At 54.4% G+C, this 21,734-nt stretch overlaps 1 protein-coding gene across 4 annotated transcripts in view; it reads left to right on the top strand.

Annotated features, from left to right (window-relative positions):
* ECE1 (endothelin converting enzyme 1) overlaps nucleotides 1-21,734 on the top strand; it is a 95,174-nt gene that overhangs the window by 52,599 nt on the left and 20,841 nt on the right. For all 4 annotated transcript variants that reach the window (XM_054691479.1, XM_054691477.1, XM_037499568.2 and 1 more), the window contains 6 exons: nucleotides 1,939-2,080; nucleotides 7,650-7,862; nucleotides 14,565-14,686; nucleotides 16,305-16,451; nucleotides 17,482-17,547; nucleotides 18,449-18,640. In XM_054691479.1, the coding sequence (XP_054547454.1) occupies nucleotides 1,939-2,080; nucleotides 7,650-7,862; nucleotides 14,565-14,686; nucleotides 16,305-16,451; nucleotides 17,482-17,547; nucleotides 18,449-18,640 (882 nt within the window). The remainder of the gene's footprint in view (nucleotides 1-1,938; nucleotides 2,081-7,649; nucleotides 7,863-14,564; nucleotides 14,687-16,304; nucleotides 16,452-17,481; nucleotides 17,548-18,448; nucleotides 18,641-21,734) is intronic.

Genomic DNA, 21,734 nt, shown 5'->3' with positions numbered 1-21,734 from the left:
CGACAGTGGGAGGAGAGACCCTAATGGGAGGGGAAGGGTAGGAGGGAGGCAGGTCCCAGAACAGCAGGGAAGAGTGAGAACCCACATCAGCACCTTCAGGCATGGTGGTGCCTGCTTCAGATCTTTTGGGGTCCCTCTGAATAGCAGCCCCAGGTTAAACTGCATGAGAGAATGGGTGCCCTGGGAAAGCCCTTTATAAACGTTGGAGTGCTGTGACCATCGCCCACGCTGTCGGTACCAGCCCCTCCCAGCCCAGAGGTCTAACAGTGGCAGTAGCGTGGTCAGCATCTTCCTCTTTAAAAGTTCCCTGTGGGCCTTCGGGAGACAGCACCCCTCCCTCTACCTGACACAGCTACTTCAGCGTCTGAGCCTCCTGCACCTCTGCGGAAATGTCACCAACCTCCAGTTCCTTTTCTTGGTTTTAGAACCCGGTTTTTCTTCCACAAAGAGTTCTGTGTTCCCCTTTCTCTGGTGCAGCAATTCCCAGTCATTTCCTGCCCTAAAATGCTCACGGTGACCACAAGGCCACAGGCTGCTTGGTGCCCTTCCCTGTGAGGCTTCTGAGGGCTTTGGCCTGGCTCCCCTTGGCCATTGGTGGGACACTCACAGGTCACAGGCCAAGGTCTGCAGCTCCCCCCTCGCCTCACCTTCTGGCAGGCTGTGGACTCCCTCCAAGTCTTCCTTGCTTCCCCCTCCCAAAGGGTAAATCCAGTCATGTCACCCCAACCCTCAGGAAGAAGTCCATGTTTTCAGCCTGTTTCACGGCACCCCTCGGGATCTAGGCCTTGCCTGTGTCGCCCCTTCCGTTTCTCATTCATCTGGCCATTTCCTTATTCTTCAAAACCCAGCTCAGGCTTCCCCACCTCCAGGAAGCCTTCCCTGACTACTTGAGACTGTTCCCTTATCTGCCTTCCTGCTGGGCTGTGAACAGCTGAGAGCGAGGGAGTCCATCCTCATCTCACATTTCCAGTGTGGCCCCGAGCCCCTACTCGGCTGTTGGTGCATGGCCAAAATGACACCTTAACTGAGCCCCACCTGCAGGCGACCCTTCCTGTCCTGCGGCCCTCATTTTTGCAGGAAGCACCTCTTGGGACAGAGGGGAGCCCCATGCTGGCCTTAGGTGTGAGGGCTCGGAATGCTGTTGACTGGTCCCTCCTCAGCCTGGAGGGCCCTGCCGCACCCTCCGCTTCCTCCCATTGTGCCTCCCTTCCTGTTTAGCTGGCCTGTTAGACCAGCGCGTTTTTCCTCCCTTTGAGGATCTGCCTGAATGGGGCTGTTTCTCCATTGCATCCCCCCTGACATTTCCCAGGACTCAAATGTCTGACCCACCAGTGGGCTGCACAGCCAGCAGACTTGGGTTTGGTTGCCGGCCCCACCCGCTTAGCTGCATGCTGCGAGGCGAGGGCTCCTCCCAGGCCTCGTCTCATCATTTGCGGAAAGAGAACTGATAACTCAGTCCTCGTGGGGTTGTGAGGGTTTGATGGGCTCAGGCTGCCCGAGCTCCCAGGAAGTGGGGAATGTGGTAGTTTCATCCAGCCTGTCCCCGTTGGTGTGGGGGCGCTGGGGGGAGCCCAGCTGGATGCTCACTGGATGCCTGCGAGTCCAAACATCCTGTTCTTTTTTGAGCTCCTTACTGGAGAAACAGGGAAAAGCTGTTTTTTTTTTTTCCTTCTGCCCATATCGGGTGACACAAAAACACCAGCCCGGCTGGGTTGAGCTACTTGACTCTGACGTTCAGGAGCAAATCCGAGCTGCCTCACAGGGTGGTGGTTCCGTTCCTGGATTAGGACTGAGTCTGTGGGAACCAGACCACCCCTGAGGCAGGAGGGCCGCCCGATGGCTCCCCGTGGCCTGGGCCTGCCAAGGAGCCCCTTCCTCCTGGGGAGGGGGAGCCCTGGGCTTATGTCCTCCCCGCCCCTCCTGCCTCCTTCCCTGCAGGTGAATTTCCGCAGCCCCCGGAGCGGCCAGAGGTGCTGGGCGGCGCGGACCCAGGTGGAGAAGCGACTGGTGGTGCTGGTGGCTCTTCTGGCGGCGGGACTGGTGGCTTGCCTGGCGGCGCTGGGCGTACAGTACCGGACAAGTAGGTGCCTCTGCGTGGCCTCGGGGGCTGAGCCCGCTCCTGCCCCCAGCTCCGTCCTCTTGGCAAGGGGGCTTCCCCCACTCAAGTGGCCTGGCCTTCAAGGCCAGGAGCTCACCTGGAGACTTGGGTTGCTGAGCTGGGGCAAGATCTGGGAGGTGGGGGGTGCAGGCGGGGTAAAGGTTTAGAGCAGAGCAGCGTGAATGCAGCGACTTATCTTCCATGTGACCCTGGACAAGTCACTTCATCTCCGAGAGCCTGAGTCTTCTCTGCCTTAATGGAGGGAACATCCAGTCTGGGGTGGCTGAGGTGGTAGCGCAGCTCACACACGTGGTGCCCCTTGGGATTTTATCCTCTGCTCTGGGTAGTTACTGGGACGTGGACACGAGAGACAGCCATATCTGTTGTCCTTAGTTCCAACACGGTAACAGTAACTGCTTCTGCTTGCTGGATGCTTCCTGGGGGCCTGATGCAGCACCTCTTCTTTCCAGAAGGGACCTCATTTCCTCCTCACAGCACCCCTATCAGATGTGGCTACTTTGGGTCCATTTTCTGTCTGAGATAACAGGCAGCAAGGCCAAGTGACTTGCCTAGGACTATGTGGCTGTAATCATGGTGTACCCTAGTGTGGGCTAGACACTCCCCCCCCAAAAAAAAAGCTGCCCTTCCATGATCCAACTGCCCTGGAGTTCCTCTGCCATCACATTTCTCTGTCAGGGCTGCAATGTGTCTGTCTCTGTGTGCGGCTAAGGGCATCCAGCCCTGGGCCTCCAGAGTTAATGTCAATGAGCATTTGTGGACCTGGAAGGGGTAGGTGCAAGTTAAAAAGTGATGAGGGGCAGCCAGCCAAAGCCAGGGTCTCCCGCTCCCTAGTGACCAATGTCTGGCTTTCTGACGCAGGTTGGTGCACCTGGCTGAGCAACCTTTGGGAGCTTTGCTCAGGGTCTGACTCCCACCTGGTCACCTGCTCATCCCTCCAGAGAGATGGGGACCCTTCACAAGACCTGGGAGTGTCCTCCCCAGCTTCTTTGAGCCTTCCCCACTGTGGACTTAGTGGCTTGTGTGGGAAGTCATACCAGAAAGGGCATGGAGCTTGGGGGCCCCACGAGGGGAGGACTTCTCAGGGTTCTCATCTCCCTTCTCTATCAAGGAGTCCTTCCTTCCTTCGTTCATTCTCCATTATACAAATGATAACGGTGCTTACTCTGTGAGGTGCCCAGATGGTGCTTAAGAAATAATTGCTTGATGACTTAACTGACTATTTAATGGTTTATAAATGTTTTACCAAATGTGCCTGGCCCAGCAGGTACTTAATGAATATTTGATTCATTAATTAATGATTTCTAAGTCCTTAACCACATGTGCTTAGCATAATGCTTATATCCCATTGGGGTGCAAATCGTTTGCAAAGTGAATAAACCGAAGGATTGAATGGACAAAGGAGTGAGAAGGAGACCTAAACTGGGAACAGCCTTTCTCTGTCACTCACCTTGTCCTGCAGCTGCCATCTTGCCTTGTCCTCAGTCAGTTTCATGTTCTTGGCTCTGTGCATAAAGCACAGACAAGACTCCAGCAGCCAGTGTGGTCCTGACATTGCCCCAAGGACTCCCCAAGGCGTTTCTCCACTGGAAACCAGTAGGGAATCCCCAAGTGCTGACTCCTGGTGATCAGGCTCAGTGCTTCTGGTGTCACCAGAAGATGCCCATGGGGAAGAACCTGCTCTACCTCTGTTCCAGGCCCCTGAGGATTCTTTTTTTTTTTTTAAATTTAGAATTAATTTAATTTAATTTTTTAGGATTTATTTATGCATAATGAACTGGGGCACAGGCCAGAGGTGGGGGTTGGTGAGAGGGTTCACCAGAGACAGAGTGGGGAACAACAGGCAGATTGACTGAAATGGTGAGTCAGGAGAGCTCTACTGCGCCATGTGGATATCTCCCTGGCCGGCTGAGAATCGAACCCATGCAGCAGAGGCTGCAGACAGCTTCACAGCACTGCACTGCGCTTAACTAGCTGTACCACCAGGGAGGCCCAGCCCCTGAGGGTTCCATAAAGATTTTTCCCTTCCTGGACCTGGGTGAGAGGAACTCCTTTCTTTGAGATGGAGCTGGGCCAGGTAACCCAGGAACCAATCCATGTGTCTTTATTGGCTGTCGTGGCCTGGGCAAACGGTGGCCACTTGGAATTGGCAGTGACCTCATTCACAAGCCACAGGTGCTGGCATCTTCCACATCTGAGCCAACACCAGGCCAGTCAAAGCAAATCTGATGACTCTGAAAGACCCACCCCTCTGTTATGTCTGGGTACTTAAATACATATTTGTTCTGTCTTCCGGTGACATCCTCCTTTTCAGAAACTTGCAAAAAGTGGTAGCAAAACAATTATAAATTCTCGCAGAAAATATTCTGAAGTGTCTCAGATAGTTCTGAGGCTGGGCACCATCCAGGCCAGTGTCTGTGAACTAGATCCGGGTCCTGCCTTCTTGCGAATCATGCATGTTGTAAAGGGAAGAAAGATCTTCTGCTTCTGTAGGTGGTGATGAGTGCTGAACAAAACTCTTTCATTCACTCATTCACTCATTCATTCATTCATTCAGTGAACATGTATTTAAGAGTTGCTGGGTAAAGGAAAGTATAAATGTAAGATACTGGCCCTACTCTCAAACTCACACTCGGGTAGGGGCGGTAGACAGGAAGTAGACACCCACTGTGACACAGTGTGGTCTGTGCTGAGATGGTGGACCCCCAGGCAACCGAGGGGCCCGGTGAGGGAGGGATACAGCCCTCTGAAGGTTCCCTGCAGAGATGGAGCCTGAGGAGAGCTTTGAAGGTGTTGATCTTGACATTAGATAAGGGGGGGCCTGGAAACTGTTAATTTATTGATCAAATGTGCATTAGGCTCTTGCAAGCCAGGAGATGTTGGTAAAGGATCTACAAACCATTCGTTAAGTAATCAAGTGATTATTACATAGGCACCACCCACGTGGTGTCTTACCCTGTGCCCAGCATAGGTGCCTAGCGAGAACTCAATTCCTGGGGCTGGTTTCTTATTTTGTTTTAAAGCCAGTCAATCTCTATCTCTCTGTCTCTCTCTGTCTCTCTGTCTCTCTCTCTCACACACACACACACACACACACACACACACACACACAGAGCTCTCTCTGGCTCCCTGAGTCTTGCCCTCCTCCAGGGTAGCCCCACAGCCAGGGTTTGGTCAAGCCGTACATCCTGCAGTTTGTAGGTATTCTTTTTTCCTCTTCCAAATACAAAGTTGGATCATAATAGTGAATAGGGTTTTTCAAACTATGTGGAAATTCTCTCCACATTCCCCCCCTCGTAGTTGGGGAGTGGGCATGAAATTCTGGTCAGATCTAAAGATATTTCAGTTGGGGCCACATGCCCCACCATTTCCTTTCTCTCTTTTCATGCCTGGTAGCTCAATAACTTCTAATTGTTACGTAATCATTACGTATCTTCTAATTGTTACGTAATCATTACGTAATCATTGTTACCTACTCAAAATGAGTAATTAACTCAAAGTCACCCTGTGTCTGTGCTGTTGGGTGGCTCCTCTCAGCCCTTGGTCTGAGGCACTGTTTTCAGGGGTTCATAAGCCCACAGGCCGCCCAGCCCACCCAGCCCACACCCCGCCCAGACTGGCAGTGTGTGTAGGACTGAAGTGAAGACCACCCTGCTGGCCTGTGCTTTCCCCTCTACTCCCCGACTATCCCGGGGACACCAAACCCCAAGATTCAAGAGAACAGAGCCAGCTTCTCTGCCTTGAGGTGTCATCATCATGTGAAATAGGCCTCACGATTCTTCCTCATGTTTAGGTGGAGAAACTGAGGCTTAGAGCAAGGGGATCACTTTCTTGGGGGCCACATCACTGGGATTAGAACCCTGGTCCAGAGCCACTGAGGCCTGCCCTGCCTCACTACTCCCTGTGCAATGGCCAAACCCGACTTGCCCGATGGGGCAAGAGGGAGTGATGGGGAGCGGGAGACTGGCCTTGGAGGCACTGGCAGGGCCAGGGCAGGCGCAGTCTCGGCCCTCCTGCCCAGCTATGTGATGTTCATCCAGAGCCTCAGAGTCCTTATTTTTGAAGGGGTGTCCCACCTGCCTCTGACGCCTGTAGTGAGGCCTCAATGAGGTCACAAATGTGTGTGAAGGGCTGGCACAGCAGAACGCTAGCAGAAGTCCTCGCTGCCTGCGTGTGCCGACACGCCTCTGCTGGCCGGCGTTCTTAGTCACCCACCTGGCTCTCTAGCTCCATCTCCTGCAGTCGGGCTCATCTTTACCTCCGCCGGGGCCATAGCTGAGGTTGCCCCCAACTTGGTTCTTTTGCTGGAGCCCACCCCCAACCCAGACACAAGGATGCTGCCTCCTCATGCCTTCAGACAACCCCACTTCCTCTTCCCTGTGTCCTCTGAGAACTTCAGAGGAAGCGTACCTCTCTGCTTTAGGACTTGGCTACCTAAGGCTGGCACCTAAGCGGTGGGGCTGCCCTGCCTCCTGGCAGTGTGGTACTCTTACGGGGAGGGCTCCTTTCAGGCCCAGAGCAGGCCTAGCAGAGGATGGAGTTCACTTCCCCTTGGGCATTGAGCAGAGTTTCAATGCCTTAGTCTCCTTATGCATAAAAGTGACCTCAAGGAAATTGATCTTTGAGGGTTGTTTTTGTCTTTGAGAATTCAGTGACGTAACTCCCTTGCCTTGTACCCATACTTGGGAATGATTTTCATAGTTCCTTCTATTCTTGATTCTCTTCCTGAGTTCTGAGTTCTGGCCCCTCACTGTCTGCAGCACCCAGCTGGCAAGAACTTAGCACTCAGTTTATGTTTGTAATATGAATGACAGACACTTCTCCTGTTCACTTTTTTTTTTTTTTTTACTTCTCCTATTCACTTTTGACTTTTCTTGTATCACGTGTATCCCAACTAAATTACTAACTTTTTTTGTTTGTTTATGCATTGAAGAACTGGGGTGTAGGCCAGAGGTGTGGGGGTGAGAGGATTCACCAGAGACAGTGGGGAGTAGAACAGGCAGACTGACTGAGATACACTGCTGAGGGGAGCAGTGGGCGAGGCAGGAGAGGTCTGTTGCGCCGTGTGGGTTAAATCCCTGTCCGGGTTCGAACTCAGGCAGTATCAGCAATAGTGCTGAGACTTAGTCCCTAGGCGACCAAGCAGGCCCAAATTATTGACTTTTGAAGGAAAGGAGTATGCCTTTTATACCTCCCACCCCGTACAAGCACTCAGTTCAGCAAAGAGCTGGGAAAATGCAAAGTAATTATTTTGTCGAATAAATGAATACATGCATGAATGAACAGATTTGTTGAACATAAGGGAGTAATAAAAAGTCAATGGATATTTGTACAAGGAAGGTCTAGTGAAGAGAAGCACCTTGGTTCTCTGTACTTTATAAGCCACAGAAAGGATTTTAGGGAGTTAAACTGAAGTCCCACTGGTCAGGGCTGGGGTGGGGCATGGCACCCGGAGCCCCAGGTCACTTGCTCTGTATCCTCACAGTCTCCTCCCTGCCTACCCCCCTGACTACTTGTCTTTGACCTCTGCCAGGAACCCCCCCGGTGTGTCTGAGTGAGGCCTGTGTCTCAGTGACCAGCTCCATCTTGAGTTCCATGGACCCTGCCGTGGACCCCTGCCAAGACTTCTTCACCTACGCCTGTGGTGGCTGGATCAAAGCCAACCCTGTGCCTGATGGCCACTCACGCTGGGGGACCTTCAGTAACCTCTGGGAACACAACCAAGCCATCATCAAGCACCTCCTGGGTGAGCATCTGCAGGGGGACAGTGAATAGGCCACGGAGGGGAGGTGGTCAGCTGGGAGGAGGTGGTCAGCTGGAGCTGCTCGGCCGGCCCAGTTAAAGGAAGAGCTTAGCAGAATGGGAAACTGAAGCCTTTGGAATAAGTGTAACAGGACTAGACTTTTGCCCCTTCCCACGTGTGATCCTGAGTAAGTTGCTGATCTCCCAACCTCACTGTCTTCGTCTGTAAAATGGGACTGTTCCCAAACTGCAGAGGTTTGGGAACCAGAGCTCACAAGTATGAAGCATCGGCGTGGTGTGTGACGTGGTAGGACCATAACATCTGGTGCTGTGGTTGTGGCTTCTCGCTCCGACTGAGTGTTGGGCTAGTATTGACGGATTTAGGAAGTTATGAGCAAAAGGAGTCCAGGCTGAGCACAGTAGATGAGAGTCTAAGGTTGTAGCCCCCAGACAAGCTATAACAACAGTTTATCTGAGGCTTAGTCACTGCAGGAGGGACTCTTCCCTGCCCCTGTGGCAAGCAGGCTTGGCGACAAGCCATCCTACCAGGGTTCTCTTTGCTCCCTCTTAGGCCTCCAGAGGTCATCTAGTTGACCTTGGTGTTGGGTGTCTTATCCTTAGGTTAGAATCCTGTGTCTGTCTTATTTGTAGCCATGTTATTTGCGAACATAGTTAATGTTTATTGAATTAACATTTGCCCACTGGGGTCCTGTTGTGAAATCCCAACACCCCATGCTATAGAGAGGTCCTGACTCAAACCCCTTAGCAGCCGGGCCCTTGGCTGGACTCTCTCTCTCCTGCCCCTATGACCGTCCATGCGGAGCCAGGCTGCATCTTGAAAAACCAGTCAGTCAACCCATCAGTGACAGCACTTTGTTTCAACAAATACTTTAAAGGAAGGTTTTTCGAAAAACCCTCAAGTTACTCAAAAGCAGGTAAAAATAGAAAATACCTCAAAGGGGAGAGAGCTTCTCAAAGGGACAGAACCCTTCCTGTAAGATAGGGAAAAGTCTAATTTGACAATTGTTTCTTTGAGATGAAAGTGGAAATAAGCAAACCAGGAAAGGATGCGTTTCCTTTCTTTCCCTCCCCTGCCCCAGGGCCATGACTGCTGCTGGGTGAAACCCATTAATGTTCCTGCAGTGGCCCCTGGATGCCTTCTCAGCCACATACCCTCCTGGCCAAGCTTGAGGTGGGACTGAAGCAGTGCTCTCTGTCTGGAGCAGCATAGCCCCACCCCCACCCCACCCCTCATCTCTGAAAGGGAACCAGCCTCTCATTCCAGAACTCGAAGGCACTTATGTTGGTGGTGACCAGCCTGGAATTCAGCTGTGTCCTTCCCTCACACCTGGAGACACAGCAGGAGGTAGGGGGGTTGGGTGGCAGGAACCATGGACCAAGCAGTGAGGTATAGTCCAGCTGGGGTGACAAGATGGGCTAGCAACTCTGCTCCTGGCTCCAGGATCTGGTTCAGATTCTGCTGTGCCACTTACTGTGTGATTTTGAGTCCATCACATAAACGCCGGCTTCTGCTCTCATCTGTACAGTGGGAACCACCCCCCTCCAGGCTATGAAATGAAATGGAAACATACATTTAAACTGTTTTTTCTAGGCCTGGCTTGTGGTGGCGGCTTCTGTTTAGGTTATTGCTGCTGTGCATCCTTGACCATTGCATAGCACTTTATAGCGGACAGAGCTCTTTTGTAGATGTCATCCCATTTGAACCTGTAGGATAGGAGCTAAGAAGGTAGTGTTCCCCCCATTTGCTAGAGGAGGAAGCAGTCCCCAAGGCTGGGAAGCAGTCCCCAAGGCTGAGTCGCAGAACTGGGACTTGCTGGCTCCTGGCCACATGTCCTTTCCCCTGTCCTACACCCCTCCCTCAGGTACAAGGGACAGAATGGCCCCTCCCCCCCTCTTACCCCACCGTGGGGAGAGGCTGCAGGACAGAGAGAGCATTGAAGGTCTGATTAAAAGGAAAGGAGACTGACGTTTGTTGAGTGTCTGCTACACGCCTTGCCCTGATCAGGGTTCTTCCTCTCTACTGCCATCGGAACAGAAACGGCTTGAGGCCTGGGGAGCTGTCAGCAGTAAGGGGGCAGTGGAAGAAAGGTGGATGGGCCCTCTGGCCGGCTGGACCTGCAACTAGGCCTCGTGTGTGGTGCCTATGGATCCTGATGGGCTAGTCCTGGGGCTGGTCCTTAGCAGGAGAACCTGGGTCCATACCATGGTTGCATCCATCCCCCTGCCCCACCTTCTTGCAACAACCCTGACCCTGTGGGTCAAGGTGTGGGTAGGAACAGACCAACCAGAACCATGTGTCCAGGCTCTGACCCCAGGCCATGGGCTGGTGCTATCAGGGGACCAGACTGCAGTCCTCTGAAGTCAGGCCAGCCTGGTGTGTTAGCTTATCCTGCGTGACCTTAACAGTGACCGGCTCCTCTCCGGCTTGGCTTCATTGTCTGTGAAATGGGGATAAGGGTGCCCTCTAATGTCCTAGGTTTCTGAGAGCAGTAACTTATACATGATGTCAGAGCACTGACTTCTAGTCAGTGCTCAGCAGCCAGGCTGCCCTGCCCAGCTGCCCAAGGCACATGCCAGGTGGGTGACTTGGGAACCACTCCCCTCTCAGGGCCTCAGCCTCCCCTATAAAGTGGGAGCTAACTCAGAGCCTTGAGAAGGATGGAGGGATGGTCTAAGGATAGTTGGGTGACTGAAGAGAGCACTGCTGTGGCCCCAGTTGTCAGGGAAGGAGGTGGTTGTGTTACTCCTTTAATCAGTGGAGAAGGCCTGGAGTAGCCGTCTCTGCCCTATTTTACACAAATACAAAGGGAACAGTGGAGCTGGGATTCAGGCTCAGGACTATGGGGCCTCAGACCTGTGGCCTTGCTGCTGATTCTGCTAAGTCAGCTTGGCCAGGCGGAGGCTATAGCACAGCCCACAAGTGTGGTCCGCCAGCTTCCTTTCCCCACTGGCTGCTTGATTGAGCTGGCCAGGCCAGGCTGGGCGAGACCTGGCTCGGCCTGATGGACACAGTGACTGGGGTCACCCTCAGGTCATAATGACCAAGAGCTTCCCCAGGAGCCCATCCTGGAACCCCTTCCCCCAGGCTTACGCCTGGGGACAGGTCAGGGAAAGGTCCCTCTCCTGTGGGCCTTGCTACCTGGAAAACCCCTGCAGGGGCAAGGGGCAGGTGAGTAGGTGACAAAAAATGCAGGAGTGTGGGCCAGTGCATTCTTGGGCTAAAGGCCAGGCTGGATTCAACTTCCCCAAGACAGGGGGTTCAGCCAGCAGGAGCTAGAGCTTCCGGGGATTGGATCACGCAGGGGTGCCTGGACCGTCCATGCTGGGGTGCGCTGCTCTAGGTGCAGGGAGGAGGAGGAACACGCAGAGCGCCGTTGGGGATGTGTCAGCTGACCAGCAGCACAGCAATTACCATCAGCTTCCCGGTAACCTCAGGCAAGACGCCCCTTCTCTGCACAGTGAACTCACTCTGGGCCCCTCAGAGGAAATCCAGGCAGATCTGTGTTGATATGTTTTGAACAAGGTATGTCCTTGTAGCCCACTGGAGGGGTGACTTGAGCTGCCACAGATGACTGGGCTGCCCTCCTAGGCCTTGGGGACACAACACGGGGGCTGTACTTCATCAGGGAAAGGATAGAACCGGAACCATCATGCCTTAGGCTGCGCCTCATCCTAGGCTTTCTAGCTGGTGCTTTTAGCAGAGACTCTGCCGTCTGCAACACCCACTGCATCAGCTCCCAGTTCTGCAGGCTCTTCTCAGACAGCTCCCCGCCCCGCCCCGCCCCCTCTCTGTGCCTTCCGTGGCTGCCAGAGGGCTGCCCTCCAGGCTTGAGCATAGTTGCATTCTGTGTGCCCATCATACTCACTTCACTGTATTTTATGGAAGAGCCTGCCTGCAGAAGATGAACGCCTGCCTGTTGTAGCAACTTGAACAAGGCTGATTCTGTAAAGAAAATGTAGCTGTCTCTCCCTCCCCTCCCCCCAGAGCCCGTGTCCCTGAGAAATACAAAGAGTCCCTCCAGGTGGCGTCCTGTGTGTCCATGTCAGTGGTTTGGTGATTAATCTTGTGATTAATCTTGTCACCTGTGTCATCACTTAGAGTTTTTGTTTTTCCAATATTTATTTTTTTAAAGATTTGTTTTTATTTATGCATACAAGAACTGGGGTATAGGCCAGAGGTGCGGGGGGTGAGAGGATTCACCAGAGACAGAGTAGGGAACAGAACAGGCAGATCTACTGCCTGTGTCTACAGGCAGCTACACTGCTGAGGGGAGCAGCAGGCGAAACAGGAGAGGTCTGCTGCGCCATGTGGGTAGCTCCCTGGCTGGGGATCAAACTCATGCCACAGTGGCTGGCAATAGCTTGATAACCCCGAGACTTTAACCCCTGCACCATCAGGGAGGCCCTGTTTTTCCAGTATTTAATGTCTGATTTAGTTTCCATCTCCCTGTGCATACTGGAGCTTTAGGGACCAGATCAGCCTCTGAGACAATTTCTGTCTAGTTTGGCGTCTACAGCATTAGGTCCATCTTTCATGTTTAGAGAATGTTTATATGGATGGATGGATCACCCAAGGGTGAGAGGGTGTCCAGGGCTCCCTGGGGGCAGCTGGTTTTCTGAGCCAACCTGCAACAAAGGAGGGGAAAACAGAGAGAGCTCAGACTCCTGTCGTGGCCCCGGCCTCTTGGGTGACCTGCACAGGTTACCCAACCTCTTGCCCATAAATTGGGTGTGATGCTGTTAACACCCACTTATGGAAACTCTTCTGATAAGATGCACACACACAGCCGCAGCCACCCAGAGGGAGCTTCAGGATGCCTGGGCCCGAATCCCAGCCTGCAGCGTGTTCGCTCTGCCTCCCCGGCTAGTCCCTCGTCTCCCTGAGCCTTGTTTTCCTTCTTGATAATGTGTTATGCTGCTGTCCATCATGGGGCCGTGTGTGATGCGGAGACCTCAGTGCAGGGTCTGGCCTGCGGTTGGCACCAGACCAGGGCAATGGTCTCATCATTATTTTTGTTCTCCTGCAGGAGGCGCCTCCTTTATCAGCGCCCCACTTCCCCTCCCAGGGCGGGGCTCCTGAGACCTAAGACAGGCTGGGGTTTGATCTAAAACAAACAGTGGGCCTGCCTGCTGAGGAGTTGAGGCCCACACGCTCCTGCCCAAGTGTTCTCACTGCAGCCTGGGGAGGGAGGGACAAGAATTCCCAGCAGCCCCCCTTCCTGGAGCACCCCCGCCCCGTCGCCATTCTGTTAGCCTGGGCATTGTTTCCTCCTGGGGAGTGACATGGGAGCGCATGTTCCAATAAAAACTCCCAGAGGAAGAAGCACGTCGATTAAATGACATGCTCTCTTCCCATTCTGGGCCTGCAGGGAAGTGACTGAAGGAGTTTCTGGAATTCAGGTTCCTGGGAGGAAAGTACCCAGGCATTTGGGAGTCCTGTTGTCTGGCCCTGGGCTGCCACGTTACTTCCCTTCTACTGCAAGTGCCACCTTCTCCAAGTGCAGCCCTGGCTCCACCCTGGCAGCCTCCCCATGGGCTCCTCTCCCTGCCCCCGGGGAACCTTCTTCACAGACATCAGCACAACACAAAACCTCCTAATACGAAACCAAGCCTCCTCCCTTCGGGTGAAGTGATGGGTGTCTTTCTCCATAGAGGTCCCAGAACACTCCATTCACTACTCACTCACTCACTCACTCCTGACAGGGCCCACTCTCCTGTCGTTCCCTGCTCTACCTCGTCTCCTGCATCCCAGAGCTCAGGCGAGGGTTCCCCAGGTCCTGCATCCTCCCTCAAGGCCTCCTGGGCTTTCTCCTCATGGCCTCTGCTCCAGTGTGTTATCATCCGCCTTCGTAATGATCTTTGGGCTCTGTCTCACCCACAGGCTGCGGGCAGTCTCATGTTGACTGCCTCTACCACGCCCAGTCTAACAGTCCCCGAACCACATGACCTTAATAAACATTTGTGGGAAAGCCAGTGGACTTGACTCCCAGGATGTGGAGCTTGAAAGAGGGAAGTTTGACCCCATCTGGGGCAGCGGCTCGGTAGAGAGGCTTTCCTCCCCTTCCTGGGGGTTGTGGGGGTGTGCCCAGGTGCCAGGACACTCAGCAGCCAGCTGCCCCTGGTCTCCTATCTCTGTGGCCTTGGGGCCGTGGGGAAGGGAGGAGCCAGCCCTCTCGTGGTGGGAGCACACAGAGCACACTCCTCCAACGCAGGCCTGGCATTTCAGGGTCATGGCCGGAGCCAGGGGATGGTAAGACGCTGCATCCAATGTCTGGGAAGCTGTTGGTTCTTGTGTTTTCCTTCTGAACACCTGGCGAGCAGGGAGCCAATGTCACAGAAACAAGGCCCTGGCTCACAGCGGGTGTTAACCCTGGAAGGGCGTTTAGGCCATGTGTGTCCCCTGGGCCATCCCTTCTGCCAACCCAGGGATAGTCTGAGAATCTGAACCTCAAAGGGGAGAGACATGGCCTCCTCTTATTTGTGGGTCAGCTAACATGAAGTGGTTGGCCACTTTGCCCCAACTCTGCCAGGGCAGACAAGGGCCCCAGTGAATGAGCATCTCACTGCTGCCCACATAGCCTTGCTCTGTTTACGGCTGAGAGTGCCCTGCTCTGTGGACTCACCCAAGGCCACCCAGGGAGCAAAGGGGGGTACATTGCAGCTCTGCCATCTCTACTCATTCCAGAAAATTCTACGGCCAGTGTGAGTGAGGCAGAAAGGAAGGCTCAAGTTTACTACCGTGCGTGTATGAATGAAACCAGGATTGAGGAGCTCAAGGCCAAGCCCCTGATGGAGCTGATTGAGAAGGTGAGATCCCCAGGTGGACACCCCCTGGCTCTCCTCCTGCCCCCTGACCCCAGCTCCTGCAGCTGGATTGTAAAGCCTGCCGTGTGTGTCCGTCCGTGTGTGTGTGTGTCCGTGTGTGTGTGTGTCTGTGTGTGTGTGTCTGTGTGTGTGTGTCCATCCGTGTGCCACAAAGACCAGTCTTGGTTTGAGATCCCAGACAACTGCTCTTGTGATAACGGTTGGAGTTAGCCTGAGCTTTATTTTTTTTTTTATTTTTAAAAAGATTTATTTATTATGCAATAAGAACTGGGGTGCAGGCCAGAGGTGCAGGTGGTGAAAGGATTCACCAGAGACAGAGTGGGGAGCAGAACAGGCGGAGCGACTGAAACACACTGCTGAGGGGAGCAGCGGGTGAGACAGGAGAGGTCTGCACCATGTGGGTTGCTCCCTGGCCGACCGGGGATTGAACTCGTGCTGCAGAGGCTGTGGACAGCTTCACAGTGCTGTGCCTAACCCCTTGCGCCACCAGGGAGGCCCTGGCCTAAGCTTTAAAAGCCCGTTCATTCTGAATTTACGTTATGAATTACTCAGTGGGGCCAGGTGTCTTCCTCAGATTTACACTTGACCTGGCGGCCATTTTCTACCCCTGCCCCACCCTGCAAGCAGCGTCCCAATCCTTTATGCCAGGGTGCCTGTGGGACTCTGTCCCCCTCCCTGTGCGCTGGGCCCCCAGCAGGAGGCCACCAGAAGCCTCTCCTGTGTCTGCATATCAGCGTCTGTTGTGGATGTCTGTCACGCCTGTGGTGTCTGTCTCTACATCTGTGCGTGGGACAGTGGCCATATTTACAGGGAAAATGTTTCTCTGAGTTGCTGCTGCCATTTCCATGTTTGTGTGTGAGTCGGGATATGTGTGTTCCAGAAGGACCCACAGAAAGTCGAGTCCTAGGGAGGACACGCACCCTGCACCCTGGACTCCCGTTCCTGCTACAGAGGAGAAGTCATTCTTCCTGGTGCCTCCAGGCAACCTTGGATGGAGTCCGATGGGGCCCCCAAGGGTGGCTGTGGATGTTTACTGACTGCCCATCCCACGCCCCCCCCCCCCGCCTCCCTGGAGGCCCCGCCCCCAAGCTCTGCTTGGGGCACACATTGAGGCAGGGTGAGGACTGAGGGCACAGGGGGCTTCCCAGTTTCTCCTCCCTGACACAGGCCTACATGCCTGCATGTGCACAGCTGGGTAAGATGGAGGAGATTAAATAAGATCCCAGACCTGAGGACTGTAGTAGCCCATATGGAGCCTTTCCTTCCCATACACACAGTTGAATTCATGTTTCACAGCAACGGCACTCACATGATTCAGTATTAATGAATATTAATAAAGTGGAGTGTGCAGGGGTCTCGCTCCCAGCCCCGGCCCCAGCCCCCAGGGAGCAGCCCCATGTGGACTCGTGGCTCACTGTCTGGGAGAAGTGTTTGCTCCACCGGGGACCTCCAGTTCACTGGTCAGATGCCCACTAAAGAAAGACCATCCTTTCGTTGGCCCTGGAGGCCCCAGGGTCACAGAGCAAGTCAGCAAAGGCCAGATTCACCCCAGGCCTCCTTGCCACATCATCACTTTCCCATTTCCTCTCCCACCTCACAGCTCGGGGGCTGGAACATCACAGGCCCCTGGGACAAGGACAACTTCCAGGACACCCTGCAGGTGGTCACCTCGCACTACCGCACCTCACCATTCTTCTCCGTCTACGTCAGCGCCGATTCTAAGAACTCCAACAGCAACGTGATCCAGGTGAGCTGGCCTGGAACCAGGAAGAGGGAAGGGCAAGAGCCACAGCATTTTGAGTTTAGCCAGTGCTGGGGCGGGGGTGGGGGAGGTGCGGGGGCACTTGGCAGGCCAGGCTTCTGGATTCTGAGCCTGGGTTGTTTCTGGAAGTCGCCAACCGTGACATGTTTGGAGGCAAGAAGTTGTAAAAGAGCAGACTGCCCTCCCTGGGTTCACAGATGACTCTGCTGGGTTTTGATGGGTCACTGTGGACCCCCCAGAGCGACAGGTTGAGGCATTTGCCTGAGGTCACACAGTGAGGGAGTCAGCTGCCAGGCATAGCTGGAGCGACCTCTCCACCTCAGCCTCAGCCTTTGTGGCTCTGCTTGGCTTGGCTTTGCACCCACCACACCCAGGGGAGTCCCAGCACTGGCCCGCCCACTCCAGATGCAGGAGTGAGAAGCCCAGGCGGAGGGCGTGAGGGCTGCATTTCCACCTGTCTCTGCTACTCCCTCACTGTGACCTCAGGCAAATGCCTCAACCTGTCTGAGCTGAACTTTCCTAATTAAGCAAATGAACTATCTCTAGGTATGTCAGGGTGTCGTCATAGGCTCTGGTGGTGTTTCTGACCCCTACCTGCCTGGCTCTCAGCAAGCCCTTTTCTGGTACTCTCCTGAATCCCAGGTTAGGAAGTTCCTTATTTCCAGATGAAGAACCTGAGAGTCAGAAAGGTTTAGTAACTTAACTAAGGTCACACAGCTTGGGAATGACTTAACCACTGCATCACCTGAGGAAGCGTTTGATGACACAGGTCCTTCCCGAGGCCAGGAGATGTGAAGAGGAGGATGATTCTATCCTGGTCAGGGGGCTTGAGTCCCTGTGCTGTCCCCAGGCTGGACAGGAACACAGTGGGCCCGTCACAGGGGCTGCCTCAGCTACCAGCTCGTGCTTCTGTTGGGACCCTCCACTGGCTGCACAGTGTCCGGGGCGGGGGGGGGGGACAGGGGCAGAGGCTAGTGGGCAGGTGAGTCCCCCTCACACCCTCCTTTCTCTCCAGGTGGACCAGTCTGGCCTGGGCTTACCCTCAAGAGACTATTATCTGAACAAAACTGAAAATGAGAAGGTGAGTTCACCTTTCCAGAGAGAATGACTCCCACACCACCACCCGGCCTACTCCCCACAACATCCCACCTCTCCCTGTGTCCCCCTGTGCAGGTCTTTGAAAAACACGTGTTCCTTACCTATGGGTTACAGGCAGTCCCTGGCATGGGGACACCTCCAGGCTTCCCACAATTAGGCATCGTGGGTGCAGTGGGCAGGGGACAGGTGTTGTTGGTGCCCTTTCTAAAGCAAGACAGTGATAACGGCCACACTGTTTGTGGGTGCTCAGCCTTTTATATCCATCACTTCTGCCCCCCCAGACCCAATAACCCTGCAGAGACTGGATGTCTCTGAACTCACCGGATCTGTCCCATGGCTGTGGCTTTTCCTTGCCTTTTACAGAGGAGGGAATAAGTTTCAGAGATACGGAGTGGCCCCTATGGAGCTTGCACAGCCAGTAAGCGATGAGGCTGAAATTCACATCCAGATCCCTGAAAGTCCATGCCCATCTCTCCCTGGCTGCCACCCCTGATGCTCGGGGGCCAGGGGGCCTTGCTGAAGTTCACTGTCTGTTCTTTCCTTATTCCACCTGCTTGTATTGAGCAAGCATCTACTAAGTACCTAGTTGTCTGGAGACAGTGGTGAAGACACAGCCTGCCTCATGGTGCCAGGATCCCCACTAATGGCTTTCATATGTCAAACAGCCAGGGGGGATAGCAGGGACCAAGCCACATGGGACGTGTGGGCTTTACCCCGAGGGCTGCTGGGAGTCCCCAGAGAGATGGCATTGGAATCATTCTTGCTGCTGGTTTCCAGGGTGTCTCCTGGGTGAAGCCTCCACTCCCTGTCCTGGGCTAAAGCCAGTAGTGATGGGGGTAGTGATGGGCTGCAGCTCCTAAGAGTTTGGGGTGCTGGCCCCACAGGTGCTGACAGGATACCTGAACTACATGGTCCAGCTGGGGAAGCTGCTGGGCGGGGGGGACGAGGACGCCATCCGGCCCCAGATGCAGCAGATCCTGGACTTCGAGACGGCGCTGGCCAACATCACCATCCCCCAGGAGAAGCGCCGGGATGAGGAGCTCATCTACCACAAAGTGACAGCAGCCGAGCTACAGGTAACCCGCCAAGGCTGGGACAGCCACAGGGCTGCAGGGCAGAGGGTGAGGGGCCACAAGCTCTAAACCCAACCCATCAGACCCTCAGCACCACCCTGTGAAGCAGGTGTGATCGTCATCCCCGGTGCACAGGTGGAAAAACAGGCTCAGAGAGGTCAAGTTAGCTGCTGAAGTCCACACAGCTCATCTCTTGCGCTACGCCAGGCTGCTTTTCTGTGACAGCTTTTCCCGGGGAGACTCACCTTGATCGAGCTTTGCTCATCTCTCGAGCACCAAGCTCATGGAGCCTGGGGTACAGCAAACAATAAACAAGGGGTGGGTTCTGTCCTCTCTTCTCCCTTTCCCAAGCCGGGAGGTTCCGGGGTATGTTCAAGGCCTTGGGCGCCTACGTGACTGGGGAGCTGCACACTGGACTTACTGAAGCTCTGCTCTTGCCCATGTCCCCCTGTGACCTCCTAGTGGCACAGGGTTGGGTGCCCTCTGTGCCAGGAATAGCCCATAGAGAAAGTCCCCTCTGTAGGTCAGCCTCAGCCCAAGGCTGCCCCCTGGTGGCTGCCTGGGAGTCACGGGTGGTGAGCAGGTACCCTGCCCTGTCCTCCTTCCAACTTCCTCCGGTGCTGCAGTCCTGCCTTACCCCAGACCCCCAGGTTTGCAGAGGAATCAGCCAAGTGGGCTCAACCAATCTTCCTGTTTCCTGCCATTGCCTGAGAATACTTGGCTGGACCTTACTCCCCCTCTGGGGAGCATGTCCAGGCCCCCAGTGTTGGGGCTCCATCAAAATGGTTCCTCCCTTCTTCTCTGCCTTCTGCCCAACCCAGTCCTGCCTGGCAGAGCTGGGCTCACCTCCTCCTCTCCTTGCAGGAGGAACACCAAGACCCCTAGCCTTTATCTCCCTCAATTCCTCTGCCCATCAGGAGTCTACAGGGCCACCTTGGGTCCTTGCTCTTGATGTGCTTCAAGAGAGCCTGGCTCCTTCTGTGTGTCACAGCCCATTAGGTCCCCAGAGATGTTGGCATCAGGGAGAGTGGTGCTAGGCGGGTTGTTGTGGACATCAGCAGCCTGTGATGGGCTCCATCTGGCACTGTTTTTTCTCCCCGGAACCATGAGGTCGAGGGAAATGCTATTTGTGCAGTATGGTTTGCTTTGCTCCAGCTGCCCTGTTCTCAGCCCCAGGGGGGGCCCAGTAGTCCCTCAGCACCCCACAGTTGCCAGGAAGGCACAGTGCCCCTGAGCACATCAGCCCCAGCCAGGCGTCCTCTCCTGTCACTTTTGCTGCACCCTTCCCAGCAGGAAAAGCTCCTCTCTCCAGCTGCACAACTGCCAGGCTGGGGAAGACTTTAGCAGCGTCAGCAGCAGCGTGGAGGCATGTGGGCCCTGGGCTTGGGGTCAGAGGCTGCTCCAGCCCAGCCCCACTGTGACCTGCGTGACCATGGACAAGTCCCCTAACTTGCCTCTCTGAACCTTGGTTTCCCCGCTCGTGAAGTGGGGCTTTGTGTGTTCATTCACCCCTGCTCTGTGCTGGAACCAGGCCACAGGAGACCTGGGCCTGGTGAGGACCAGGGTCTTCACTAAGTTAGGGTCCTTTGAAAACAGGCTGAAAAGCCTGGAGTGTCTCCCAGGAGAAATGGGCATACATATATAAAAAAACAGTATCAACGTTTAAGACATTATGAACCCCTGAGGCTTGGTGTCCTAGAGAAACTCTCTGCCTACTGGGCTGTGGGGATGACAGGAGGCAAAGACTGAGATTCCACTTGGCAAGTTGGCACTCATCGTGAAAACGTCACTAGCATTATCCCTTGGTCACTGGTGTGCCAGCCAAGGTCCCCAGCACAGACCAAGTTGACTCACTCTGCCCTGGGACAGACTGTCTGGCTGTTTCTGGTGTCTGGAAATTTGATTTTCTTCCCGTACTCCCTGGAACTCAGGGAAAGGCTCCTGCCTCCACTGAGTGGTTCTGGTCCAGCTCCCGGGGGAGTTTGTGTTCAGAACCATGCACCGGACATCCTTGTCTTGCCTCTCTGGGATCTGAGGACGTTCCCCACTTCTTTCTAGGAACTTGCCACACAAAAACTTGTTTGGAATTGTGCCCCCTCCGCCGCTTCCAGGTCTCTACTCAGAGGAAGCCCAAGAGCACCAGCAACCCCATCTTTGCCTCCTCTGCAGCCTCCTGGCCACTGGGTGGCCAGCTGTGTCCTCTGGCCCATCTCCATGGAGACGGCCCCGGCACACATGTTTAAGTTAGTTCACCGAAGCAGTAAAGATTGAAAATGTGAAAATTCATCATACATATTATCTCGGGACTGTGGGAATTTACCTGCACAGAACACCTGCTCTTCCTAAAGGGACAGGCTTGTGCTCAGTCGTAGGATGTGTCACCACCTGCTCTCTGGGTCCTGATTAGACAGTTCCAGTTGCCTGCTGTTTTTGAGGCTTTTATCAGTTATAGAAACAATGACATTTTGTAAACTTGGCTGTTTTCCCAGGCGTCCCCGTCAGCGGGTTATGCCATCAGGGAGGTGTAAGCATTGAGCCCAGTTCATCCTTGTCACAGGGACACCTGCACGTTCTATACCCACAGAAATGTGAAGGCAGAGCCCCAGCACCTATCTGCCTGAGCAGAAAAGCGAGGGAGAGAGGAAACAAGATTTTTGAGCAAGTGGTCCCTGGAGGAGCAGAGCAGCAGTTTGGGGATGGGGGATTAAAGGGTGTTGCCCCTCATTTTATTTTATTTATTTTTTAAGATTTATTTATTTATATTAGAACTGGGGTACAGGCCAGATGCACAGGAGGGTGAGAGGATTCACCAGAGACAGAGTGGGGAACAGAACAGGCAGACTGATGAAATACACTGCTGAGGGGAGCTGCGGGCGCGACAGGAGAGGTCTGCCGCACCATGTGGGACCCTCGCCAGCCAGCCAGTATCAAACCAGCGCTGCAGAGGCTGCAGACAGCTTCACAGCGCGATGCTCAACCGCCTGCGCCACCAGGGGAGGCCCAAGCCCCTCATTTTAGAGAAAGGTCGCACAATAGCTTGAGGTCCCAGAGCTGACTCTTGGTGGTGACTCCAATCCAGGTCTCCTTCCTTGCTTAG

The sequence above is a fragment of the Talpa occidentalis genome, unplaced genomic scaffold (genome assembly GCF_014898055.3).
Source record: "Talpa occidentalis isolate TD23 unplaced genomic scaffold, MPIMG_talOcc4v2.1 talOcc4.9, whole genome shotgun sequence".
NCBI lineage: Eukaryota > Metazoa > Chordata > Mammalia > Eulipotyphla > Talpidae > Talpa > Talpa occidentalis.
Note: the sequence above shows the minus strand (reverse complement) of the source record. Positions and strands in the feature narration are given on the sequence as shown.